Source organism: Peromyscus maniculatus, chromosome 3 (assembly GCF_049852395.1).
Source record: "Peromyscus maniculatus bairdii isolate BWxNUB_F1_BW_parent chromosome 3, HU_Pman_BW_mat_3.1, whole genome shotgun sequence".
In the NCBI taxonomy this organism is placed as follows: Eukaryota; Metazoa; Chordata; class Mammalia; order Rodentia; family Cricetidae; genus Peromyscus; species Peromyscus maniculatus.
In genome coordinates this window covers 157,455,487-157,475,171 of record NC_134854.1, presented here as the reverse complement: position 1 = coordinate 157,475,171, position 19,685 = coordinate 157,455,487, and the positions used below count along the sequence as shown (strand labels likewise).

Sequence of the window (19,685 nt, the reverse complement as noted above, 5' to 3'; positions counted from 1 at the left end):
ATTTCCACTGGGGTGCACAGTGACCAGGGGGAAGCAGAAAGCAGCAACAGTTATAAAAGCTTTGACCTGGGGGCTGACGAGAAGGCTTGGTGGATAAAGTGCTTTCTGCCAAACCTGAAGACCTGAGTTCAATCCCCAGAACCTACATGAATGTAAGGTGAGAACTGGCTACCACAAGCTGCACTCTGAACTTCACATGTGCTGTGTGGCACGTGTATACACACACACACACACACACACACACACACACACACACACACACACACACACCATAAATAGATAAGAGTGAAAACCTTCAAAACTTTGGCCTGGTATTTTGAACACTTTCAGCGCCATCAGTCTGTGTTATTTTTCTCGGCCACTCTATAATAAATGCTTATTCTCCCCTGCTGCTGAGATTAGAGTCCGTTTGTTGCATAGCTACAGCTGTGAACCTGAGGCCCTGCAGAGATGAGCAATCACGTTTTTGGAGGAGACTGCCCGCATTTGTGCATCTTAACAACACACAGTGCGGACACTGCCGATCAGGGTCACTTCATGAACTTACTGTTTAGCAGGAGCCTAAACAGTACCATCTGAAGGTTCTGTCTGTGTTGCTGTTGACTTGAACTCTTGTAAGTATGAGTGTTAGCTTGCATGTGGCTGGATCAGCCTATTTCCATCTAAAAAGATATATCACATAGAACACAAAACTGTAGGAGGAAAAGTCTTCCATCAGACTTCTGTGGGAAGCGAAGGTCACAGTGTCATATTGTGCTTCAGAAAAGCAAACAAACTCAAACTCTGCCTGAGATAGTGAGAATAGAGAAATCAAGAAAATTAAACTGATCTTTATAGTAGCTTTCTTGAGAGGAGGCAGTGCTGGAACTATGTCCAGGGGGCTTTGCACATTCCGGGAAAGCATTCTACCTCAGAGTCACACCCCCAACTCTTACACAACATTGAAAAGATATTTCAATGCTATTTATTGTTAGTGTGTACACACGTGTGTCAGGGCACCTGTCACAGCACACATGGAGGTCAGAGACAACTTCGTGGACTTGGTTCTCTTCTTCCACTTTCATGAGTGGGTTCCAGGGCTCTACCACAGTTTGCCAGCCTTGAACAGCGATCACCCTCACCCACTGGCTGTCTCTCTAGCCCCAGACAGTACATATCAATAAACTATAGAATACCAAGTTTTCTTATGATCATGAAAAAGACCTTATATGTTTCCCCCAAGCTGCTAGAGCCCCCACCATCATATATATATCCAGGTCACTTCTTAAGGGAAGATTTATACAAAGATGGCATGGTACTGCCTGGAGTTCTCTCAGGCTGGTTTTTCTGCTGTCTTTCAATGCTTGGCTGTTATTTCCCTGTTAAGAATGAGTCGTCATTATTACCATCACTGATCCTTGTTATTCATCTACCTAGTAAGTATCTTTTAGTCTACCAGGAACGACTCTAGACAACGGAAAACGGATAGAACAAATCCCATGCTCTCATGGAATATGTATCTCTAAAGAAATGGCCAAGCAAGATAACAACAACAATAATAGTAACAGTAGTAACAGCTGTGTAGGATCCCAGTTGTTCTGGTCCTCTGAATATTAGTAGGTGGTTGTGGTAGTTCATGGCAGCTATGGCTCTGTCGTGAGCAGCAGTGCCTTATGGGACAATGGTACGACACTGCCCTGCCTCCAGCTGTGCCCACTACTGCTCCTTTGGCACCAGCCACCCTGCCCAGTCCATGCTATGGGATCAGGCCACCCACACTTCCCTGTCTCAGGGCCTTTGCACTTGCTCTCTTTCTGTCTGGAGTATTATCCCTTCATGTATCTTCTCTTACACATTTCAAATATCCCTCTAGACAAGGATTACAGGGGCTCAGTGGGTAAGGGCACTTGTTGCTCTTGTGTTTGGTTTCCAACACCCACATCAAGTGGCTCACAACTGCCTATAACTCCTCTTCCAGGAATCTGATGCCCTCTTCTGGTCTTTTTGGGTACCTTCATGCCTGTGATAAACAGACATGCAGACCCACACACAAACATGTAAAAGTATATAAAAATCATATTCCATAATGAAATATGTAAAAAAAATCTTGGGGCTAAATAATACTGGTAACCCTTGAAATGTGGTGTGACTGAAGCATCTTGGACATAGCTGAAAAAATAATAAAACATTTAACAGACAATACAGCACAGTGTAAAATTATCATTTTTATTCTTTATGTTAATCAAATTAAACTATTATAGAACTATAAATCTAAAATGTATCATTTTGTCATTCCTGAAAGTAATCTATAAGAAAAGAAGGAAAAGCACTTGAGAGCACTGAAGGACGCCTGCCACTCTTTCTGTGGGCTTTACTGTATTTGAGTAGATAATTTTTTTAAATGCATGCTCCAGTCATTAGAAATGATCACAGTGTGCATCTGTGTGAATATAATAGTGACATTGTTGAGATTGGTTACACTACCAGAGGTAGCTTATTCTGTAGGGTTGGCAGTAGGAATTCAGCCAGTATCCCAGAAGGCAGCAGGAACAGTTTACCAATACCAAACATGATGTCCTGAAGGTAGATGAATGCTGTACTTTATTACTGTTGCTGTTGTGTGGTGTGTGTGTGTGTGTGTGTGTGTGTGTGTGTGTGTGTGTGTGTGCATGCACATGCCATGGTGTACTTGTGGAGGTCAGAAGACAATTTTCCAAAGTTGTTTCTTTCCTTCCACCGTGGGATCCAGGGATCAGACTCAGGTTATGGGGCTTGGGCCACAGGCTATTTTATCCACCGAGCCATCTGCCAGCCCAGTTATGTTTTTATGATTATAAGAAATTTCTTTGTATATTCTGGATATCAAAGAAATTTCTTATAATCATAAAATCATAGGAGGGGGCAGGAAGGGGGAGAACAAGGGAATCTGTGGCTGTTATATAGAACTGAATAGTATTGTAAAATAAAATAAAATATAATAAAAAAATAAAGGTGCAATAATAATAAAAAAAAAGAAATTTCTTTGGAGTTAACACATCCAAATTCCTCCTGTACTATATACAAGTTTCTTAATAGGTTGGTAATAAAAGTGACAGCATGGAATTGCAGTTTGTCATTAAGAATGGTCCCAGTGACCATAGCTGAAGGACAAAGTAAAATTATGTAAAATTCATGTACACATATTCAAAACCTTCAAATATTCAAAAGCACCAGCATTCTGGATGTCTTTTGCACATCTTCCTTGGTGTTCAAACCATATTGCCAGACCCAGACATCATCAAATGATGCAATTATACTCAGTATATTTGATTTTGAAAGGCAGTGGACTGTCTAATATAGTTCAGAAATATTTTGAAAAATGATTGAATTTTAAATGATTTGGAATTGAGAAACACCAGTTATATTTTTTAAGTAGCTCAGTTGAATAAGTCATTCCTTACAGACACAAACACTTTTTATAGATTGGCCTTTAGAGTTAAAATAAGCATTTTAACTAAAGATGGGGCCCTTTAAATACTTTGGCCAGCTCTGTTTACTAACATCATTTTGTTTTTGAGACAGGCTCTCACTATGTGGCCCTGGCTGGCCCAGAACTCACAGAGATCCACCTGCCTCTGTCTCCCAAGTGCTGAGATAAAAGGTATGCACCACCATACCTGGCTAACATTGTTTATTTTTAAAAGAGAAAAGTATCTGTCTGTACTTGTTATTTTATACATGCAAAAAAAAAAACCAACTTAAAACTAAAAGCTTTATTCTCAAGAGCATTCGCAGTGACAGACTGAGGGCACAGCTGGAACCACAAATGCCTGCCCTGTGGGAAGGATGACAGGGCAGTGGTCACACTACTTCAGGCTCTGAACATATATTGGCTCAAATTAAGTCTCACGCTCTGTAATTAGAAAGAATATCACCATTTTCCTTCTAGTCACCAGCAGCGAGGTCCCATACAGCTGTGGTCTGTCTGACAGCGTCCACATGGCGATGTCCACTGTGACAGCTCACAGGAGAAAGGAGGGGAGAAAGAGGCACGCTTCTCTGCTGATCCTAAAAGAGATCACAGACACAGTGGCCATAGCCTTCCACCTTTGTCCCTGCAAGCAGCTCATTCAAGGCATTTCTGTAAAAGGAAAGACATAATCGACATTTTAAACTAGGAGCCATGGTTTTTGAGTTAAGTTCAATGGCGTCTCAGATGGGCCATCAAGGACCTCCAGAGAGCTCTGTGCTGCTGCAGCTTTTTGCTAAATAGTACGAATGCACTTTTTTTTTCTGGGGAAGGGATCCAATATTCTTTGTCTATTCTTAGTGTCTGTGACGGCCTCCTTCAAAAGTGTTCTCAAGTTTGACAAGTGCTCTCACGAGCTGCAGAGGAGTGCAATGCTCTGACAGGAGTCTCATCAACTGTCAGGACAACCATGTCCACATGTTTAAACATATTTCCTTTGTTTTGTTTTAAGATAGCATCCATTTATTTAGCTCAGGATAGCCTGGAAAGAATAAATAGGAGAAATCTGGGAAGAAAAGATCAAGGAAGGAGAGAAGGAGGAGGATTTCGGGAGCCAACCACCCAGCTACACAGCAAGCCATGGAATAAGAGTGAAACTAAGATACATAGAAGTAAGAAAAGGAAACCACCCAGAGGTTAAAGGTAGATGGGATAATTTAAGTTAAGAAAAAACAGCAATAAACAAGCTAAGCTAAGGCCAGGCATTTATAAGTAATAATAATCCTCCATGTGTGGTTTATTTGGAAGCTGGATGGTGGGTCCTCTAAAGAGCCAAAAGAGTAAAATAACAACCAACAATAATTGTCAGCTTATATCCTTTCATCCTAGTAATGGTGATCTCTTTTATTTTAACTCACCTTTGTCAACCTCTGTTAATATTCAAACTGTAGAGACTTGTAATGTGGCAATTTGCATCTGAATTAAAGGCTTTGTTGACATTTTTGTGCATGCATTTTCACTGTGCTGGTTGAGTTTAAGCCTGTGACGAGAAGAATAAATCTAAGCTGTAGATTTGTGAACGACAAGCATATTAAAACACCACCCAAGTTTGAGGCCACCACATGAATGCAAAGTGCATTGAAGTAATCATAGGTGAGCTGGGTCTGTAGCCAAGGAAATACCAAATGGGTGTGGTGTTGTATGAATCCCTCCTCCTCCTGTAGGAAATACCAAACGGGTATGGTGTTGTATGAATCCCTCCTCCTCCTGTAGGAAATACCGAATGGGTATGGTGTTGTATGAATCCCTCCTCCTCCTATAGGAAATACCGAATGGGTATGGTGTTGTATGAATCTCTCCTCCTCCTGTCGAAGGACAAGAACTCTAGCAAGAGCTGACGTTTGACATGTTCTTTCTCTTTCTTCCACAGCCATTGTAGTGAGATTTCTGACCAAACGATTCATCTGGGAATATGATCCAACACTCGGTATGTTACACATTGTGTCCTTACCACATCCTCCTTCAATAGGACCCTGAAAAGGGGACAGCAAGTCTGTGGCACTCTTGTTAAGCCCCTTTTGACTGTTTTGAAAGCATAATGTTTCATTTGTCATGCATGAAGCCCTCCTAGAGGCCTGTGGTGTGCAGCACATCCTGTTTTGAGCCCTGCAGGACTTTGTGCAGCAATGAAGAAGTTAAATCCATCCTCAGAGGAGAAGCAAATGGGTTCAGCGGGTTGCTTGCTCTCCCATTCAATATGCAACCTTGCCCTACTGGGAGAAAGGGTGATTCCGGCAGCATTTGGGGTGGGACCAACGGGTATGCTGAAAAGAGTGTCACTGTAAAAGCAAACATCTGCACACTGATCAGGGGATGTGTAAGCAGAAAACCTTATCCCATCCCTTTAGCTTCCAATGGTTAGACCAAAGCGGTATTTATGGGTAAAGAAGGCAGAAACTGTTTATGCAGAAATATGGGTAAAGACTATTCCTAGGCACTTTTTTTTTTCTGATGTTTTTCTCTCTGTGTGTGTGTGTGTGTGTGTGTGTGTGTGTGTGTGTGTGTGTGTGTGTGTTGGGGGTGGTAGTGTCCATGTGTCATAGTGTATGTGTGGAGGACAGAGGACAACTGACAGGCGACAGTTCTCTCTTTCACCATATGGGTTTCAGGGATCAAACACAGGTTCTTCGGCTTGGTAGAAAGTGCCTTCACCCCCTGAGCCATTCGCCAGTCCCACAGTTTTGATTTCATGTTTATTGATGCTTATGCCTTATGCATAGTGTTGAGTTTCACATGGCAATTCCCTGCAGATGTGTCATGCGTGAGATTACGTGTGCAGTTCTAAAGGAAGGCTGCCCCCTACCCTGTGTTTGTTTTAGTCATTCATTCCACAAATATTATAACCTGCCCTCTCTGCATCTGCCCTGTAGTTCAGGTGCTATAGAGAGACCAGTTAGCAGACTCTGATCTGAGGCGGGGTGCACTTCCTTATGCACATAGAGGTCAAAGGTTGGGTGTCTTTCTCTATTCCTCTCCACTTTGTTTTTTGAGACAGGATCTCTCACTGTACCTGAAGCTTACCACGGCTGCTAGACCAGCTGGCCAGCCCCCGGGATCCTCCTGCCTGGTCCCCCATCCTCCAGTGCTTGGATTACAGAACTGCACCACTGTGCCTGGATATTTGCATGGGTTCTAGGGATACAATCACAGGTCTACACTTCATCCACTGAGTCAGATTCTGTGGTGGAAGGGAACAAGGAAGGGATAGACCCTCCTGTTGCTTTATTTCTTTAGTGTCAACTTTAGAATCTATCTGAAACTTACTTTAGTGAATAGTAGACAGTGAGGACTCAGCAGTTGTTTGTGAATCATTGACCAGAATTCCCGTCTTTAGTTACATTCTGAGGCCATCTTCAGATACCAAGTCATTTGTAGTAGGATGCAGTCTAAACATCCAATGCCATCCTCTTTACTTATTGCTCATCTCTCTTGATTTTCATCAACGTGCTATTTGGCTGTGGTACTGTGGACATTCCCACAGGTCTACGCACTGCGTTGACCATATCCCCACCAGATTTCCTCTCCTCCTTTTGTTTCTCTGTAAGCACTCCTGTCTCCCGTTCGTTCCTCACTCCTCTGGACATTCTTACCCCTACTTCCACGCCATATCGACCTACACGATTCTATACATCTATATAAAATCCATGGACCACAAGTGAGAAAAAAAAAAAACACATGGCTCTATCTCTGAGGATGCCTTGGTTTGTTTAGTACAGTCCTCTCCAGTTGCATCCATTTTCCTGAAAACGGCATACCTCTGTTCTCCTGGGTGAGCAGAAAGCATCCCATTGTGTATATACACAAGCTATTTGTGTATAGCTTGCTCCCATGACTCAGCCATTGCTGACAGCACTGAGCCCCTCTACAGCTCCATTCTGCATTTTGACAAATGGGAGAGAGCATCTTCCTCCTCCACTCTCTGACAACATTATCTAGGTCAGTTTCAGAAATTGTGACAGCATGGCATGACTGATTGGAATTGACTGAAATCATAAATTATTTTTGAAGCTTCATATTCTATGATAGTCAATCTTTTAAACAGGAGTTTGACTTATATCCATTTTTAAGGGTCCTCCTCTGCCTTTGCTTTTAAATAGACTATCACAAGTGACTTTATTAGTAAATACATAATCATACTTATCCAGATTTGTATCTGGATAGAAATATCACCAGATACCTCTGTGAAGATGTAAGGAATAATGAAAGGTTATATGCCAAGACAGTAACATTAGCTATTGAATGAGATGAGAATACAAGATAATATTTTCTGATTTTGCTTATCTAAATGTATCTTTGTAACACAAACAGGAAAAGAAACAAGCAAAAAGACCCACATTTGAAATACAATGTGTCTTAGTTAGGGCTTATATTGCTGTGAAGAGACACCATGACCGTGACAACTCCTATAAAGGAAAACATTTAATTGGGTAGCTTACAGTTTCAGAGGTTTAGCCCATTAGCATCATGGTGGGAAGTAAGGCAGCATGCAGGCAGACATGGGTGCTAGAGAAAGAGCTGAGAGTCCTTGTACCTTGACCCACAGGCAACAGGAAGTGGTCTGTCTCACTGGGTGTGGCTTGAGCATATATGAGACCTCAAAGCCCACCTCCACAGTGACACACTTCCTCCCACAAGACCACACCTACTCCAACAAGGCCACACCTCCTAATAGTGCCACTCCCTTTGGGGGGCCATTTTCTTTCAAACCACCACACAATACTTACCTGGCTTAAGTATAAAAAGAATTAAATTTAATATTTTAAATTTCTAAAATTATTTTATAGGCATGCATTATGGAATAATTATCAGTTGGAACATATAGAAAGTACACTTTGATTAGTAATGTTCTTCCCAGTATATTCTCTGATATTACTTAGGGATTAGGAAGGAGAAAAATAATTATTTCTTGAGAAAAGATGCTTTTAAATACCTTGTTCATCACATTCTTCAGCATGTGTACAAGTATAACAATAGTCTGAGTCTGAGGTGGTTTATTTGGCTGTAAAGATGAACCTGGCTTTAAGAAGGAGCCACTACCCATTGTCTCGCCAGCTGTGTACGTAGTCCCTCTCGTGTTTTTCTCCTTTATGTAAGTTTTATAGTGATTATTTGATACTTTCCACAATCCATAGGAGTTCAGTTGAAAGCTGCTTGTTCTCCATTCTGTCCACATATCACAACAAAAGATCAAGATTACAAAAAAATGACATTTTTAACTTTCTCTGGGCGTGTTCTAGTAACTAACGTAACTATTTTTAATTAGTCTTTGGTGAAGCCTTTTCCTTTTCTTTTATTCATTCTGAACAGCCACAACTATAAATAGGGATGAGCCTGCCCTGGTTATCTGCAGGCATCCTCCTCTAGGAAGCCTGACACCACACAGTAACCTGCCCCGGGCTGCTCAGTGAGGACCCTGGCTGCTAAGCAACCAGAGCCCTTCCTCTACTTCAGCAGGAACAGGTGCATGACTCACTGGCAGGTGATGCTGTCATTAGCTCGCACACTGCAGACTGGGGCTGTGTGGGCGTGTACATTGAAAGCCCGTTAATTTTCCAGCATACAGGAAACCTCAATCCAGTGGATTCAAGAGAAATTAGCATTTCTTGGGCTTAACTTCGCACTCCCATAGGGAAAGACTGGATCTCTGTGGAAGTGATGGTTACTTTACAAGTTCCAAAACAAGCAGCAACCAAGGTAGCTACGTTACAAAGCAGCGTGGTCTGTTTGTGGAGGAGGAAGAGGAAGGATTCAGGAGTTGTCTTCTTGAATTCGAAATTCAGCCCCTTCCTCAGAACTTGAGGAAGTGGGTTTCTTGATTTTGGACTTTTGTTGTTGTTTTGAGAGAAGCTGGAAACTATGAACACCACCCCACATATTAACAAAATGTAATAGTTACTGCTCTGAAGCGATCCCACAAAGAAACACTTTGCCCTTTGTGCTAGATTGGTTTTCTATTGATGTGATCAACGCCATAACCAAAAGCATCTTGGTGAGGAAAGAGTTTATTTGGCATATGTGTCCCAATCACATTCTACCCTGAGGGAAGCCAGGCAGGAAATCAAGGCAGAAACTTGAAGCATAAACCTTCCCCATGGCTTGCTCAGCTACCTTTCTAATATAGCTTAGGCCCCCCTTTCTAGGGGTGGTACCACCCACAGTAGCCTGGGCCCTCCTGCATCAATTAGCAATCGAAAAAAATGCCTCACAGACATGCCCATAAGCCAATCTAATGGAAACAATTCCTCAACTGGAGTTTCCCCCTAGAGACAGCTGGGTTTGTGTCAATTTTACAATGTCTAATCAGCGCACTATTATAGTGGCCAGTGGTTCCAGGCTTCCAGATTTCAGACCCAGTGATTTTCTATGTGTTTTTTTGTTGCTGTTGGGTTTTGTTGAATTTGTTTATGAAAGGATCTTTCATGATGATTCTAATTAGAGGTACAAGCAAGGGAACTGTACCTACACCGATTTAAAGTCCCATTTTACAAAGAGGGATTTTATATATGTGTGTGTGTTTTGATGGATGTAGTCTCAGAAAATCTCACAATCCTTTATATGGAATGATTTTCATTTCCCTTAGCTTTTTCTCATCTCATCAGTGGATTCTTTGCCAGATTCAGCCCTGGTTTGTTAATAACAACAGAAACTACCCCTGAAGTTCATCAGATTTTGGATGTGGCCCATTTAATCAGGAAACGACCTTGATGGTAGGAGGAGGATTCTGGCTATAGACTAAACAGAATCTATAAATGTCTAGTCCCAATCAAGAATTGAATCCCTGCCTTTTAGAGTCATGTTACCCTCAAAGAATGTTGCGGGACACAAGAGTGCAGAGGGAGGCTTGTAACACCACGTAATTGTGTGTGTGTCCCTGCTCATGGGTGCATGGTGGAGGCCTGGAGAGAGCAAAAGAGAGGGCGCTTCTTAATGTATAGTACTACTGTCCTGGGACAAAAAGAGATGATGCATATTGTGTTTGAATGCAGGGTTGCTGTCCCTGTGCCTGGGAGAAGTTCAGCCAGGAATAGGGGAAGGAGTCAGGAGATGTAAGAACCCCCTGGCTCATTGATTCTGTTCTAGGTTCCTCTTCCTTGCCTCATAGGTGCTTCTGCTTGGACAGGCTCAGGCAGAGACAAGTTCTCTCAACCGGGTGCTGAAGCAGAAGTGCAGGCATGCCACAGAACTGTTTAGTAACAATACTGCAGGGAAATGGGAGATGAGCATTTGACGAACTGGACCAGAGAAACCAGACTCCATCCAAGATGACATGATGGGTTTGTGATCCGGCCAGAATCCAACTCAGAACAGTTTCCACTCTAGCAGAAAGCCATGTTGCTTACTACTACTGTTACAGCACTGGCCAGGAGGCCATACCAATATGTTGAAATAGGCAAAACAGCTTAGTCCAAAACAGCCGAGTGTCCAACCTTGCTAGAGTGTGAAAAATATACTTTTTACAGAAATGTCATGGGATGTTTTTCAAAGGTTATTTTTATTATTTTTAGTTATCCGTTGGGGAGGCTGGAATGTGCACATGAGTGCACGTGCCCATTGAGGCAATAGACATCAGGTTGATCTGGAAAAGAGCTTGTCAGCTGCCTGAAGTAGGGGTTTGGTACCAAACGGGGATACTTTGGAAAAGCAGTATCTTCACCACTGTGCTACCTACCTCTCCAGGGCCCTGAAGGCACGTTTAAGTCATGTTCCTTCATATATGGGAATCTTAAAGATAATTTTAATATACCTAATTTAATTATGAAACTGGTGTTTGTTTTAGAATATACATTCTTGAATGGCTTTGGCCATAGATCAGTCAAATATACCCCCAGCCCTCCAAAGAAAGGACTCATGTTACCATTCTTGTTAGTATAAAGAAAAGAGAACATATGTAAAGATTCCAAACACATGTGCATCCTTTGATTGTTTTTTTTGTTTTGTTTTGTTTTTTTTAGATTTTTGAGACAAGGTCTCTCTAAATATCCCTGGCTGTCCTGGGACTCACTATGTAGACCAAGCTGGCCTCACCAAACCCAGATTTCTTTTGCATTTTGAAATGAAGAGCAGAAATTATGTGTTTTGTTAGTTATCTCAAACAAGCTCACAAACTCATATCTAATATTTTACCTCTTTATTTTATATAATTATATATATATTATTTATTTATATTTATATTTTATAATATATCTTATATATATTATATATTTTATAATATTATATTAGATATTTTATATATATCTAATATTTTCAATGTCTTGCATGTAGAGAAAATGAATTCATAATGAGAGAAAGACACATGAAGTGGGGGAAATGCTCAAAACAGTGTGAAAAGAGTGCTTATCTTGGATGAAATTGGTTCAGTGCCACCCGCTGCTGTGTCTGCAGCAGACATTCCCTCATTTCCTGCATTTCATCCCTTTCGTTTCAGTTAACAAACAGCCGAAGAACTGCACAAATTCATGCATGTTTCATTCTGTTCCACTCCCCCCTGTGGTGGCCTTCTGCAGTTGAGACCCACAGCCTGTTTATCACGGGAGCCACAAAGAGCAATGTCCTTTTCTCTGAGACAGATTGTGGAGCAAAGAGATGGATGAGAGCCCGGGTTTCTGTTTTCCAGGCTGCAGGGCTGATACCAGCCATTTGAAAAGGGGAAGTCAGTACAAAAGGCACAGAAGAACAGCCTGGGGGGAGGAACAGAAGGGCGTGGATGCCCAGCATGTGTGCGGCCAGCTGGACTTCTCCTCAGGCCCAAGGACTCAAGAAGAAGAAAGGAAACTATTGGGGAAACACTTGCAAAGTGGTCACTCCTGTAAATGGTGGAGCATTGAGTCACCCAAACTATACCCTCTTGTTTAGCATAAAAGGGGGCAGGCCTGGGACGCTCTGCAGATGAGAGTCCACATGCTCTCAATGTGTGGATCATGAGGTCAAGGACATGAAGCAGATGCAAAGCACGTTTATTCAAGTATATTGAATGTAGTCTCATTCTAAAACGACAACTTGTAGCTGAAGTTTTCTCTAGTCCTGCCTGGCCCACGGTCAGGACAAATCTCTCACCCGCCAGTCCCGCAGCTGCTCAGGCCCAACCGAGTAAACACACAGAGACTTATATTACTTATAAACTGTATGGCCATGGCAGGCTTCTTGCTATCTAGTTCTAATATCTTAAATTAACCCATTTCTATAAATCTATACCTTGCCACATGGTTCGTGGCTTACCAGTGTCTTATATGTTGGTACTCATGGTGGCGGCTGGCAGCATCTCCTGATTCAGCCTTCCTGTTCCCAGAATTCTCTTCTCTGCTTGTCCCACCTATACTTCCTGCCTGGTTACTGTCCAATCAGCATTTTATTTATACAGGGTGATATTGACAGCAACAACTTTTCCAGAAAGGCTTGAATTATGCAGGTTCCAGTAGTTACCATTCACAGTATTGCTGCTGGATGGCTAAGCCCTGCCCATAGCAAGCTTCCTTTCTGCATTGTATACCTTGGATAGGCACTTGTTTACTGTAAGAAAATGGAAAAGTGGTCCCCAAAGGCTGCAAAAAGTAGTTGATAAGAAAGGAAGGAAGGGAAGGGAGGAGGAAAGAAGAAAGAAGGGAGGGAGGGAGGGAGGGAGGGAGGGAGGGAGGGAGGGAGGGAGGTGTACTGAAGAAATGAAGAATCAGGTGTGCTGATTTCTGGTCTAGTCCCCAAGAGAGGCAAGGCCAGGCTCGTGCACTTGGTTGGGTAGATGTTCCGGTGATCAGTGTGCACAAATACCCAGTTAGTAATTGTATTAGATGTCTTGCCGTCTCTCCAGCACCCTCAACAAAATGTTTTAAGTTCGAATTCTTAGTTTTATGATCAGATACAGAAGGAGCCTACAGTTTTCTTCTAATTGTGTTTTCTTGCTGCTGCCTTTGTACCAGCATCTGGTGGGGTGGGCACCTGTGCCGTGCTGTCTTTGAGTTCTGTGCCCGCATCATTTTCGATTCATCCTGGTTTCTCTCCGACTCTGTAGAATGGAGTACTTAGCTCACCTCTTCTAGGCCCCCACCCCTTTTTTCCTGACATGTTTGTTAGTTACACTTGCCTTTGATCTTTACCTCACCATCCTGAAGGGACACATGAGCATCAGCTGGCGTGAACCACAATTCCGGATTGCTCCTGATGTGGTTTCATTGACTTGTTCTGCCACTGGCGTCCTGAATTCAGCTTCACTGAGAAGAAGCTCAGCGTTAACTGAGCCACACCCTTTCGTGGGAAGTGTACTGTATTAATCTGCTCTCCTCCCACATTATCAATGTCCTTAAATTTCACTGTAATGGGTACATTCTGTTGGATATTTTTATCTTAAGACCTTCAGTGGCTCTTGTTCCTGGAAATTCTCAGTCATTACAACCTCAGCTGTTTCTACAACCCTGGAGATTTTATTCTCTTTGCCAAGGCTTATTTTGTAAAGAATAAGATTTATAGATGTGTTATACATATTTCTTATTAAAATTTCCAGTCTTGCTTTCCTTCTTACGAGCTAGTGATGCCTCCTGAGAAAACCCCTCAGTGTGACCTTCACCAACTCAGTCAGTCACTCTTGGCTCCTTTGCCTGCCTTGCATTCATAGATGGCAGCAGCAGCTGACTGTGGTGATAATGTGTTCCCCCAAATATTGTGCACACTAATACATTTATCTGGGGTCATAGAACAGAACAGCCACAATATTAAACATAGAGGTTAGGCAGTGGTAGCATACGCCTTTAATCCTAGCATTCCAGAGGCAGAGATCCACTTGGATCTCTGTGAGTTCAAGGCCACACTGGAAACAGCCAAGCATGGTGACTCACGACTTTAATCCCAGGAAGCAGTGGCAGGAGGCAGAAAGGTATTTAAGGCATGAGGATGAGGAACTATAGCTGGTTAAGCTTTCAGGTTTTCGAGAAGCACAGTTCAGCTGAGATCCATTCGGATGAGGACTGAGAGGCTTCCAGTCTGAGAAAACAGGATCAGCTGAGGAGTTGGCAAGGTGAGGTGGCTGTGGCTTGTTCTGCTTCTCTGATCTTCCAGCTTTAACCCCAATACCTGGCTCTAGGTTTGTTTTTATTAAAAAGACCATTTAAGATTGCTGCTACGGCTGACACTGCTCTGCTCTGGGATTCCACTTACACGATGAGGGATGTATTCAGACTGCCCGGGCTTCTTGTACCTGCTACCTTCTCATCTCTTGGGGTTTGGGGACCACTAAGGACCCAGTAATTGCAGCTGGTACAGAACATCTGCTATGTCCTGCTTTGATCAGGCAACATGAGGAGGAATCTGCATTATTCCATCCCCTCCATCTGCTCAGAACCTTTATACTTCGGGTTACCGCTCTTCACCAGCCACCAAAAACAAGCTCAGCTGCCTCTCACTGTCTCAAGGTCCCGGCAGTTTCACAGCACATGTCCAGCCTCTTACAGTCTAGGGGTCTTGATCAGGTTTGTATTTTCATTTTTTTTTAAATCTGTAAGTTAAGGAAATAAAACACCCAGAAGCTCAAGTGTGACAGGAGGCAATAGGGAAGTTCCCAAACACAGCGGACAGAATCAGGCAGTAAAGAAAAGCTTTTATTAGAGGTGAGGAAACACACACAACACAGCAAACATAGACCAGCTATCTGCAGAGCAGAGGGGAACAAAGACAGGACAGGATGGCTGGTGAGCCCACAACTGTTATGTGAACATGTTCTGATCAGTCTGGCTTTGTCAGGTCCATCAGCCAGTGCCAGCCTTTGTTTCAAGCTGCTAGGCTTTTGTCTCAGGTCAGGAGGGTGAGGAGGAAGAAGCCAGCCAGCCTGGAAGTTCACCGTCTCTGTCTGTCTGCCTGTCGTAAACTCTGTCTGTCTAAGTCCCTGTCTCTCAGTCCTATCCACCTCCCTCTAATGTCTGTGATCTTTACAGGGTTGATGTTAGAAAGAGACACAATGGGGTTTTCTGAAAGAAACAAAAAACCCTGAATTGTAGGAATATCAAGGCAGAATGTATTTTTGTATGGAAAATGACTTTTTAATTTTTTGGAATGTAGGTATCTCATCCAGTTAAAATGGATAAGAGTGCTAGGGGGCTGGCCTCACAGGAGAACAAGATGCAGCCTTGAGGAGAAGATAGAGGACCAAGGGGCTGATGGCTGGAGTGTGGGGCCTTGTAAAGCTCTGGCGAGCATGGTGCTGTTTCTTTGTCCTTCCTCTCTTCCCTGGACAGTCCCCCCACAGCTACAAAGGCAGAAATACTCTTCCCTTGCCTAATTTCTGACTTCAAGGATCAAATTAATTCTCACATGTGCCTTTTATGCCATCTTCATTCTCTCATTCTTTCAGAGTCAACCTACCGACACCAGGCAACCATCGATGATGAAGTTGTTTCTATGGAGATCCTAGATACCGCTGGTCAGGTAAATATGAATTCAGCTAAGTATTTTCTACATTAAATAAAAAGAGAGATATGTAAGATATGCATAATGTAAAAAAATAAAGCCAAAGAATTTTTCTGTATATGACTAAAAGCTTATACCTTTCATTATCTCACCACTTTATACATTAATGCATATGTAATTTGATCCTTGTGTAAGTGACCCTGTGCTTCAAGAAGGTACTAGAAATATTACAAAACTCATAGACCTCCCTCTATATCTGGGGGGATGCCAATGTATTCATGTGTTTTTTATAGCCAAACATGCTTTGGAAATGCTCAAGTGAATTTAAATAAGCATCTCTATTGAAAGGAATTACTAATATCCTCATGTGCAGGCTGAGTCCTTGAGAAAGAGCTCTGGTCTACACTGCATTCCAAGTCTCTATGACCACATTCAGGTTTGTTTGTGCCTTTCACACTGTCCTATGTGGAGATGCTTGCCTGTAAATCTGGCTGGCAAATTTCCTTTGACATTAGTCAGATCAAGTCTTAGAAAGGATTCATAGTCTCAGTTCCCAAATGTAGAAATGACTATAGGGATGATGATTGAGTGGCCAGGCATTTCCATGGTACTGAGACAATGACCCATGACCTCCAAGAAGACTTGAAGTGTTTAATCTAAGAAATGCTCCTGAAATTAATGACACCCTATCCTTCTCAGTACTCCTTCCGTATACATGGACCTTCACACAGTATTGAACACACCAAGAGAGGCAGAAGCCTCTAGAAGACAGCTGAACCTATGAAAACAAAGCTTTTTTCTCTTTTTCCCTCTCATCTTTTTTCTTCTTCCTCCTCCTCCTCTTCTTCCTCTTCCTCCTCTGTCTCTCTTCCCACACACAATGTCTTGCCATCTCACCACATTGTAGCTAGAGTTTTCCTGCCTTGCCCACAGTCAGGACAAATCTTTGTCACCCTCCAGTCCCACAGCCACTCAGACCCAACCAAGTAAACACAGAGACTTATATTGCTTACAAACTGTATGGCTGTGGCAGGCTTCTTGCTAACTGTTCTTATAGCTTAAATTAATCCATTTCCATAAATCTATACCTTGCCACGTGGCTGGTGGCTTACCGGTGTCTTCACATGCTGCTGATCATGGTGGCAGCTGGCAGTGTCTCTCTGCCTCAGCCTTCTGCTTCCCAGAATTCTCCTCTCTCCTTATCCCACCTACTTCCTGCCTGGCCACTGGCCAATCAGTGTTTTATTTATTGACCAATCAGAGCAACAGATTTGACATACAGACCATCCCACAGCACCACATAGCCAAGGCTGGCCTTGAACATGACATCCTCCCACTCCTGCCTCCCAAGCACTAGGACCACAGGTGTGTGTACTTCCAGACCCAGCGAGCAACACCTTTCAAACTGTGCAGGTTTTCTCAGGAAGGAGTAGTCGCCCCTCTGAGGGTCACTGCAGGAGAATTTTCATCATTACTACTACCACCATACAACACAAATTAGGGCATTGGGGTGTGTGGGTGGGGATCCTAATTTCCAGCTTAAGCAGTGTACTTTATACAACATGTCATGTTTTTTTTTTTTTTCTGTCCCTAGGGTTACCAATTGTCTCTAATCAGAACAGAGAGGATATTAAAACAAATGGGGGTGGGTTGTACTTACTTTCCAACTACTGAAGAAAATAAGCTCGACCAGGAAAACAGCCAAGACATTTAATGACAAGCAGATATGAGGAGGTGTAATTAAGGGATTAGTATGGCAATAGCAGTGTACACATTGGGGTGAGGCCCAGGTCTCCTGATTGCGGGTCTTTCTTTGCCCACAGGAAGACACCATCCAGAGGGAAGGGCACATGCGCTGGGGTGAAGGCTTCGTGCTGGTCTACGATATCACTGATCGAGGGAGCTTTGAAGAAGTGCTGCCACTCAAGAACATCTTAGATGAAGTCAAAAAGCCCAAAAACGTAACTCTCATCTTGGTCGGAAACAAAGCCGACTTGGACCACTCCAGACAAGTGAGTACCGAAGAAGGGGAGAAGCTGGCTACAGAATTGGCCTGTGCATTTTACGAATGCTCTGCCTGCACGGGAGAAGGGAACATCACCGAGGTCTTCTACGAGCTCTGTCGAGAGGTGCGTCGCAGGAGGATGGTGCAAGGCAAGACGCGGCGACGCAGCTCCACTACACACGTCAAGCAAGCGATTAACAAGATGCTCACCAAGATCAGTAGTTAGAGGCCCTGCCAAGATGTGCTGAAAATTGAGAAGTCTTTCCTGGCTCTTCTTTTGCCCTTCCAAACATGAGCAAAATATTCCACTCTTATTCTGACTTTGGGAAATGTCGGGATTTCTCATGGTTCCTGGTCTGCTACATGCTGGGAAGTTCTCCAGTGTCCTCTCGGTCCTGATGCTGTAACCGTCTCCCCCTTTCCCGCTTGCGTAGGATCCGTGCTAATATAGTTTGTAATGTAACCACCAAAGATACTGAAGTGGCTGGGTTCACGGAAGCTAATTTTAGGCATCCCTGCCTTGCTTTAATAAGTTGAAGTCTTTTCAAAGGCGTTTTAAGATTCTGTTTCTTATGGAATACTACAGGGGTCACCATAAAATTTTGTGGTGTCTAGTGAGAACTTGAGAAGCGTAGTTGCGTGATTGGAACGGGAATAGAACTCTAGTTCCCATCTGAAGTAAGGACTTTAAAAAAAATGTTATCTTACTTAAATTGTACAGTTTTTCTTTAACCCTTTATTTCATTTTTAGGTTGAAATGTTATCACTGATTTTTGTTCTGTAATGTAATTGCCCATTTCAATTCAAGTTGGTTCTCTCAATGATCTCTATCAGTCCTTACACTCCCACTTCTATTATAATTTCCTTAATAACAAGAAAAAAAAAAAAAACAAGACCCACAATTCACACACATCCTGCTGTGTCTTGGCTCCCTGAAGCCTGGGTGATAAAAAAAAAAAAACAACAGCAGGAATCTTTGTACCAAAGCTTGACTTCACTGCATGTTAGTAGAGGAATTAGAATTAGAGACACCTGGTTTGTGTATTACTCTATTAACACTGTAGCAGGAAGATAATCCTCTAAATAAGACAATTATGATGCCTAGTTAGTCCTCATTGGAAACCAAGGCTGAATCCCACGCAGGCAGCAGAGTCAACCTCTGATTCAATAAGTTGGCCACATGCTTTCTTAGCCTTTTAACCTTTGGCTAAGGTTAATTCTCTTGGAAGAATTGGGGAAAAGAATGGGTGATTCAAATCATTATCCCTGAACGAGCGTATACGTAATGTGGAAGCTCAGCTGGTAAAAGGAACTCTGTGACTGCCAAGAGTTTACAGCTCTTTTCTCCATTTCCTGCCCCACATATTAATATTTGGGCACTTTATTTTAGAAGAAAATATATATCTTTTACATATGTATGTATTTATATGTATACATATAAGTGTGTATAAAATTTGTAAGCATTGGAGGCTTTAATTCACCAATGTATTTGAACAACCTGGTGTAACTGACTTCGTTTTATGTGACTATAATAAAAAATATAATTTTCAAAATCTGTCAGAATTCTTTGGGACTAGCTTGTAAGTTTAGGGGAGGATTGGGAAGCAATTGAATTGCAGAATGAAAAGTCAGTGAACCCAATTGGAAGAGAAATTAGCTCCTGCTAATAATAATAGCTGCTACTTTTAGAATACTCAGGGTTATTTGGGGTACTTTGTTCATTTTCTCCCCAAATCGTCACAATTATCCTAAGACAGTGCTGTGATAACCATGGTAGAGTTACAGATATTGGGCCAGACAAGAGAG

The 19,685-nt window shown here is 42.5% G+C and overlaps 1 protein-coding gene across 3 annotated transcripts in view; it reads left to right on the top strand.

Annotated features, from left to right (window-relative positions):
- Window positions 1–19,432, top strand: part of Rerg (RAS like estrogen regulated growth inhibitor) — a 104,784-nt gene extending 85,352 nt beyond the window's left edge. For 2 of the 3 annotated variants that reach the window (XM_006976505.4, XM_076568114.1), the window contains 3 exons: window positions 5,358–5,414; window positions 15,819–15,892; window positions 17,698–19,432. In XM_006976505.4, coding sequence (XP_006976567.1) covers window positions 5,358–5,414; window positions 15,819–15,892; window positions 17,698–18,105 — 539 coding nt within the window. In that variant the 3' untranslated portion in view covers window positions 18,106–19,432. The remainder of the gene's footprint in view (window positions 1–5,357; window positions 5,415–15,818; window positions 15,893–17,697) is intronic. The other variant, XM_076568115.1, reaches the window with a different exon arrangement.
- The last annotated feature ends 253 nt before the right edge of the window (window positions 19,433–19,685 follow it).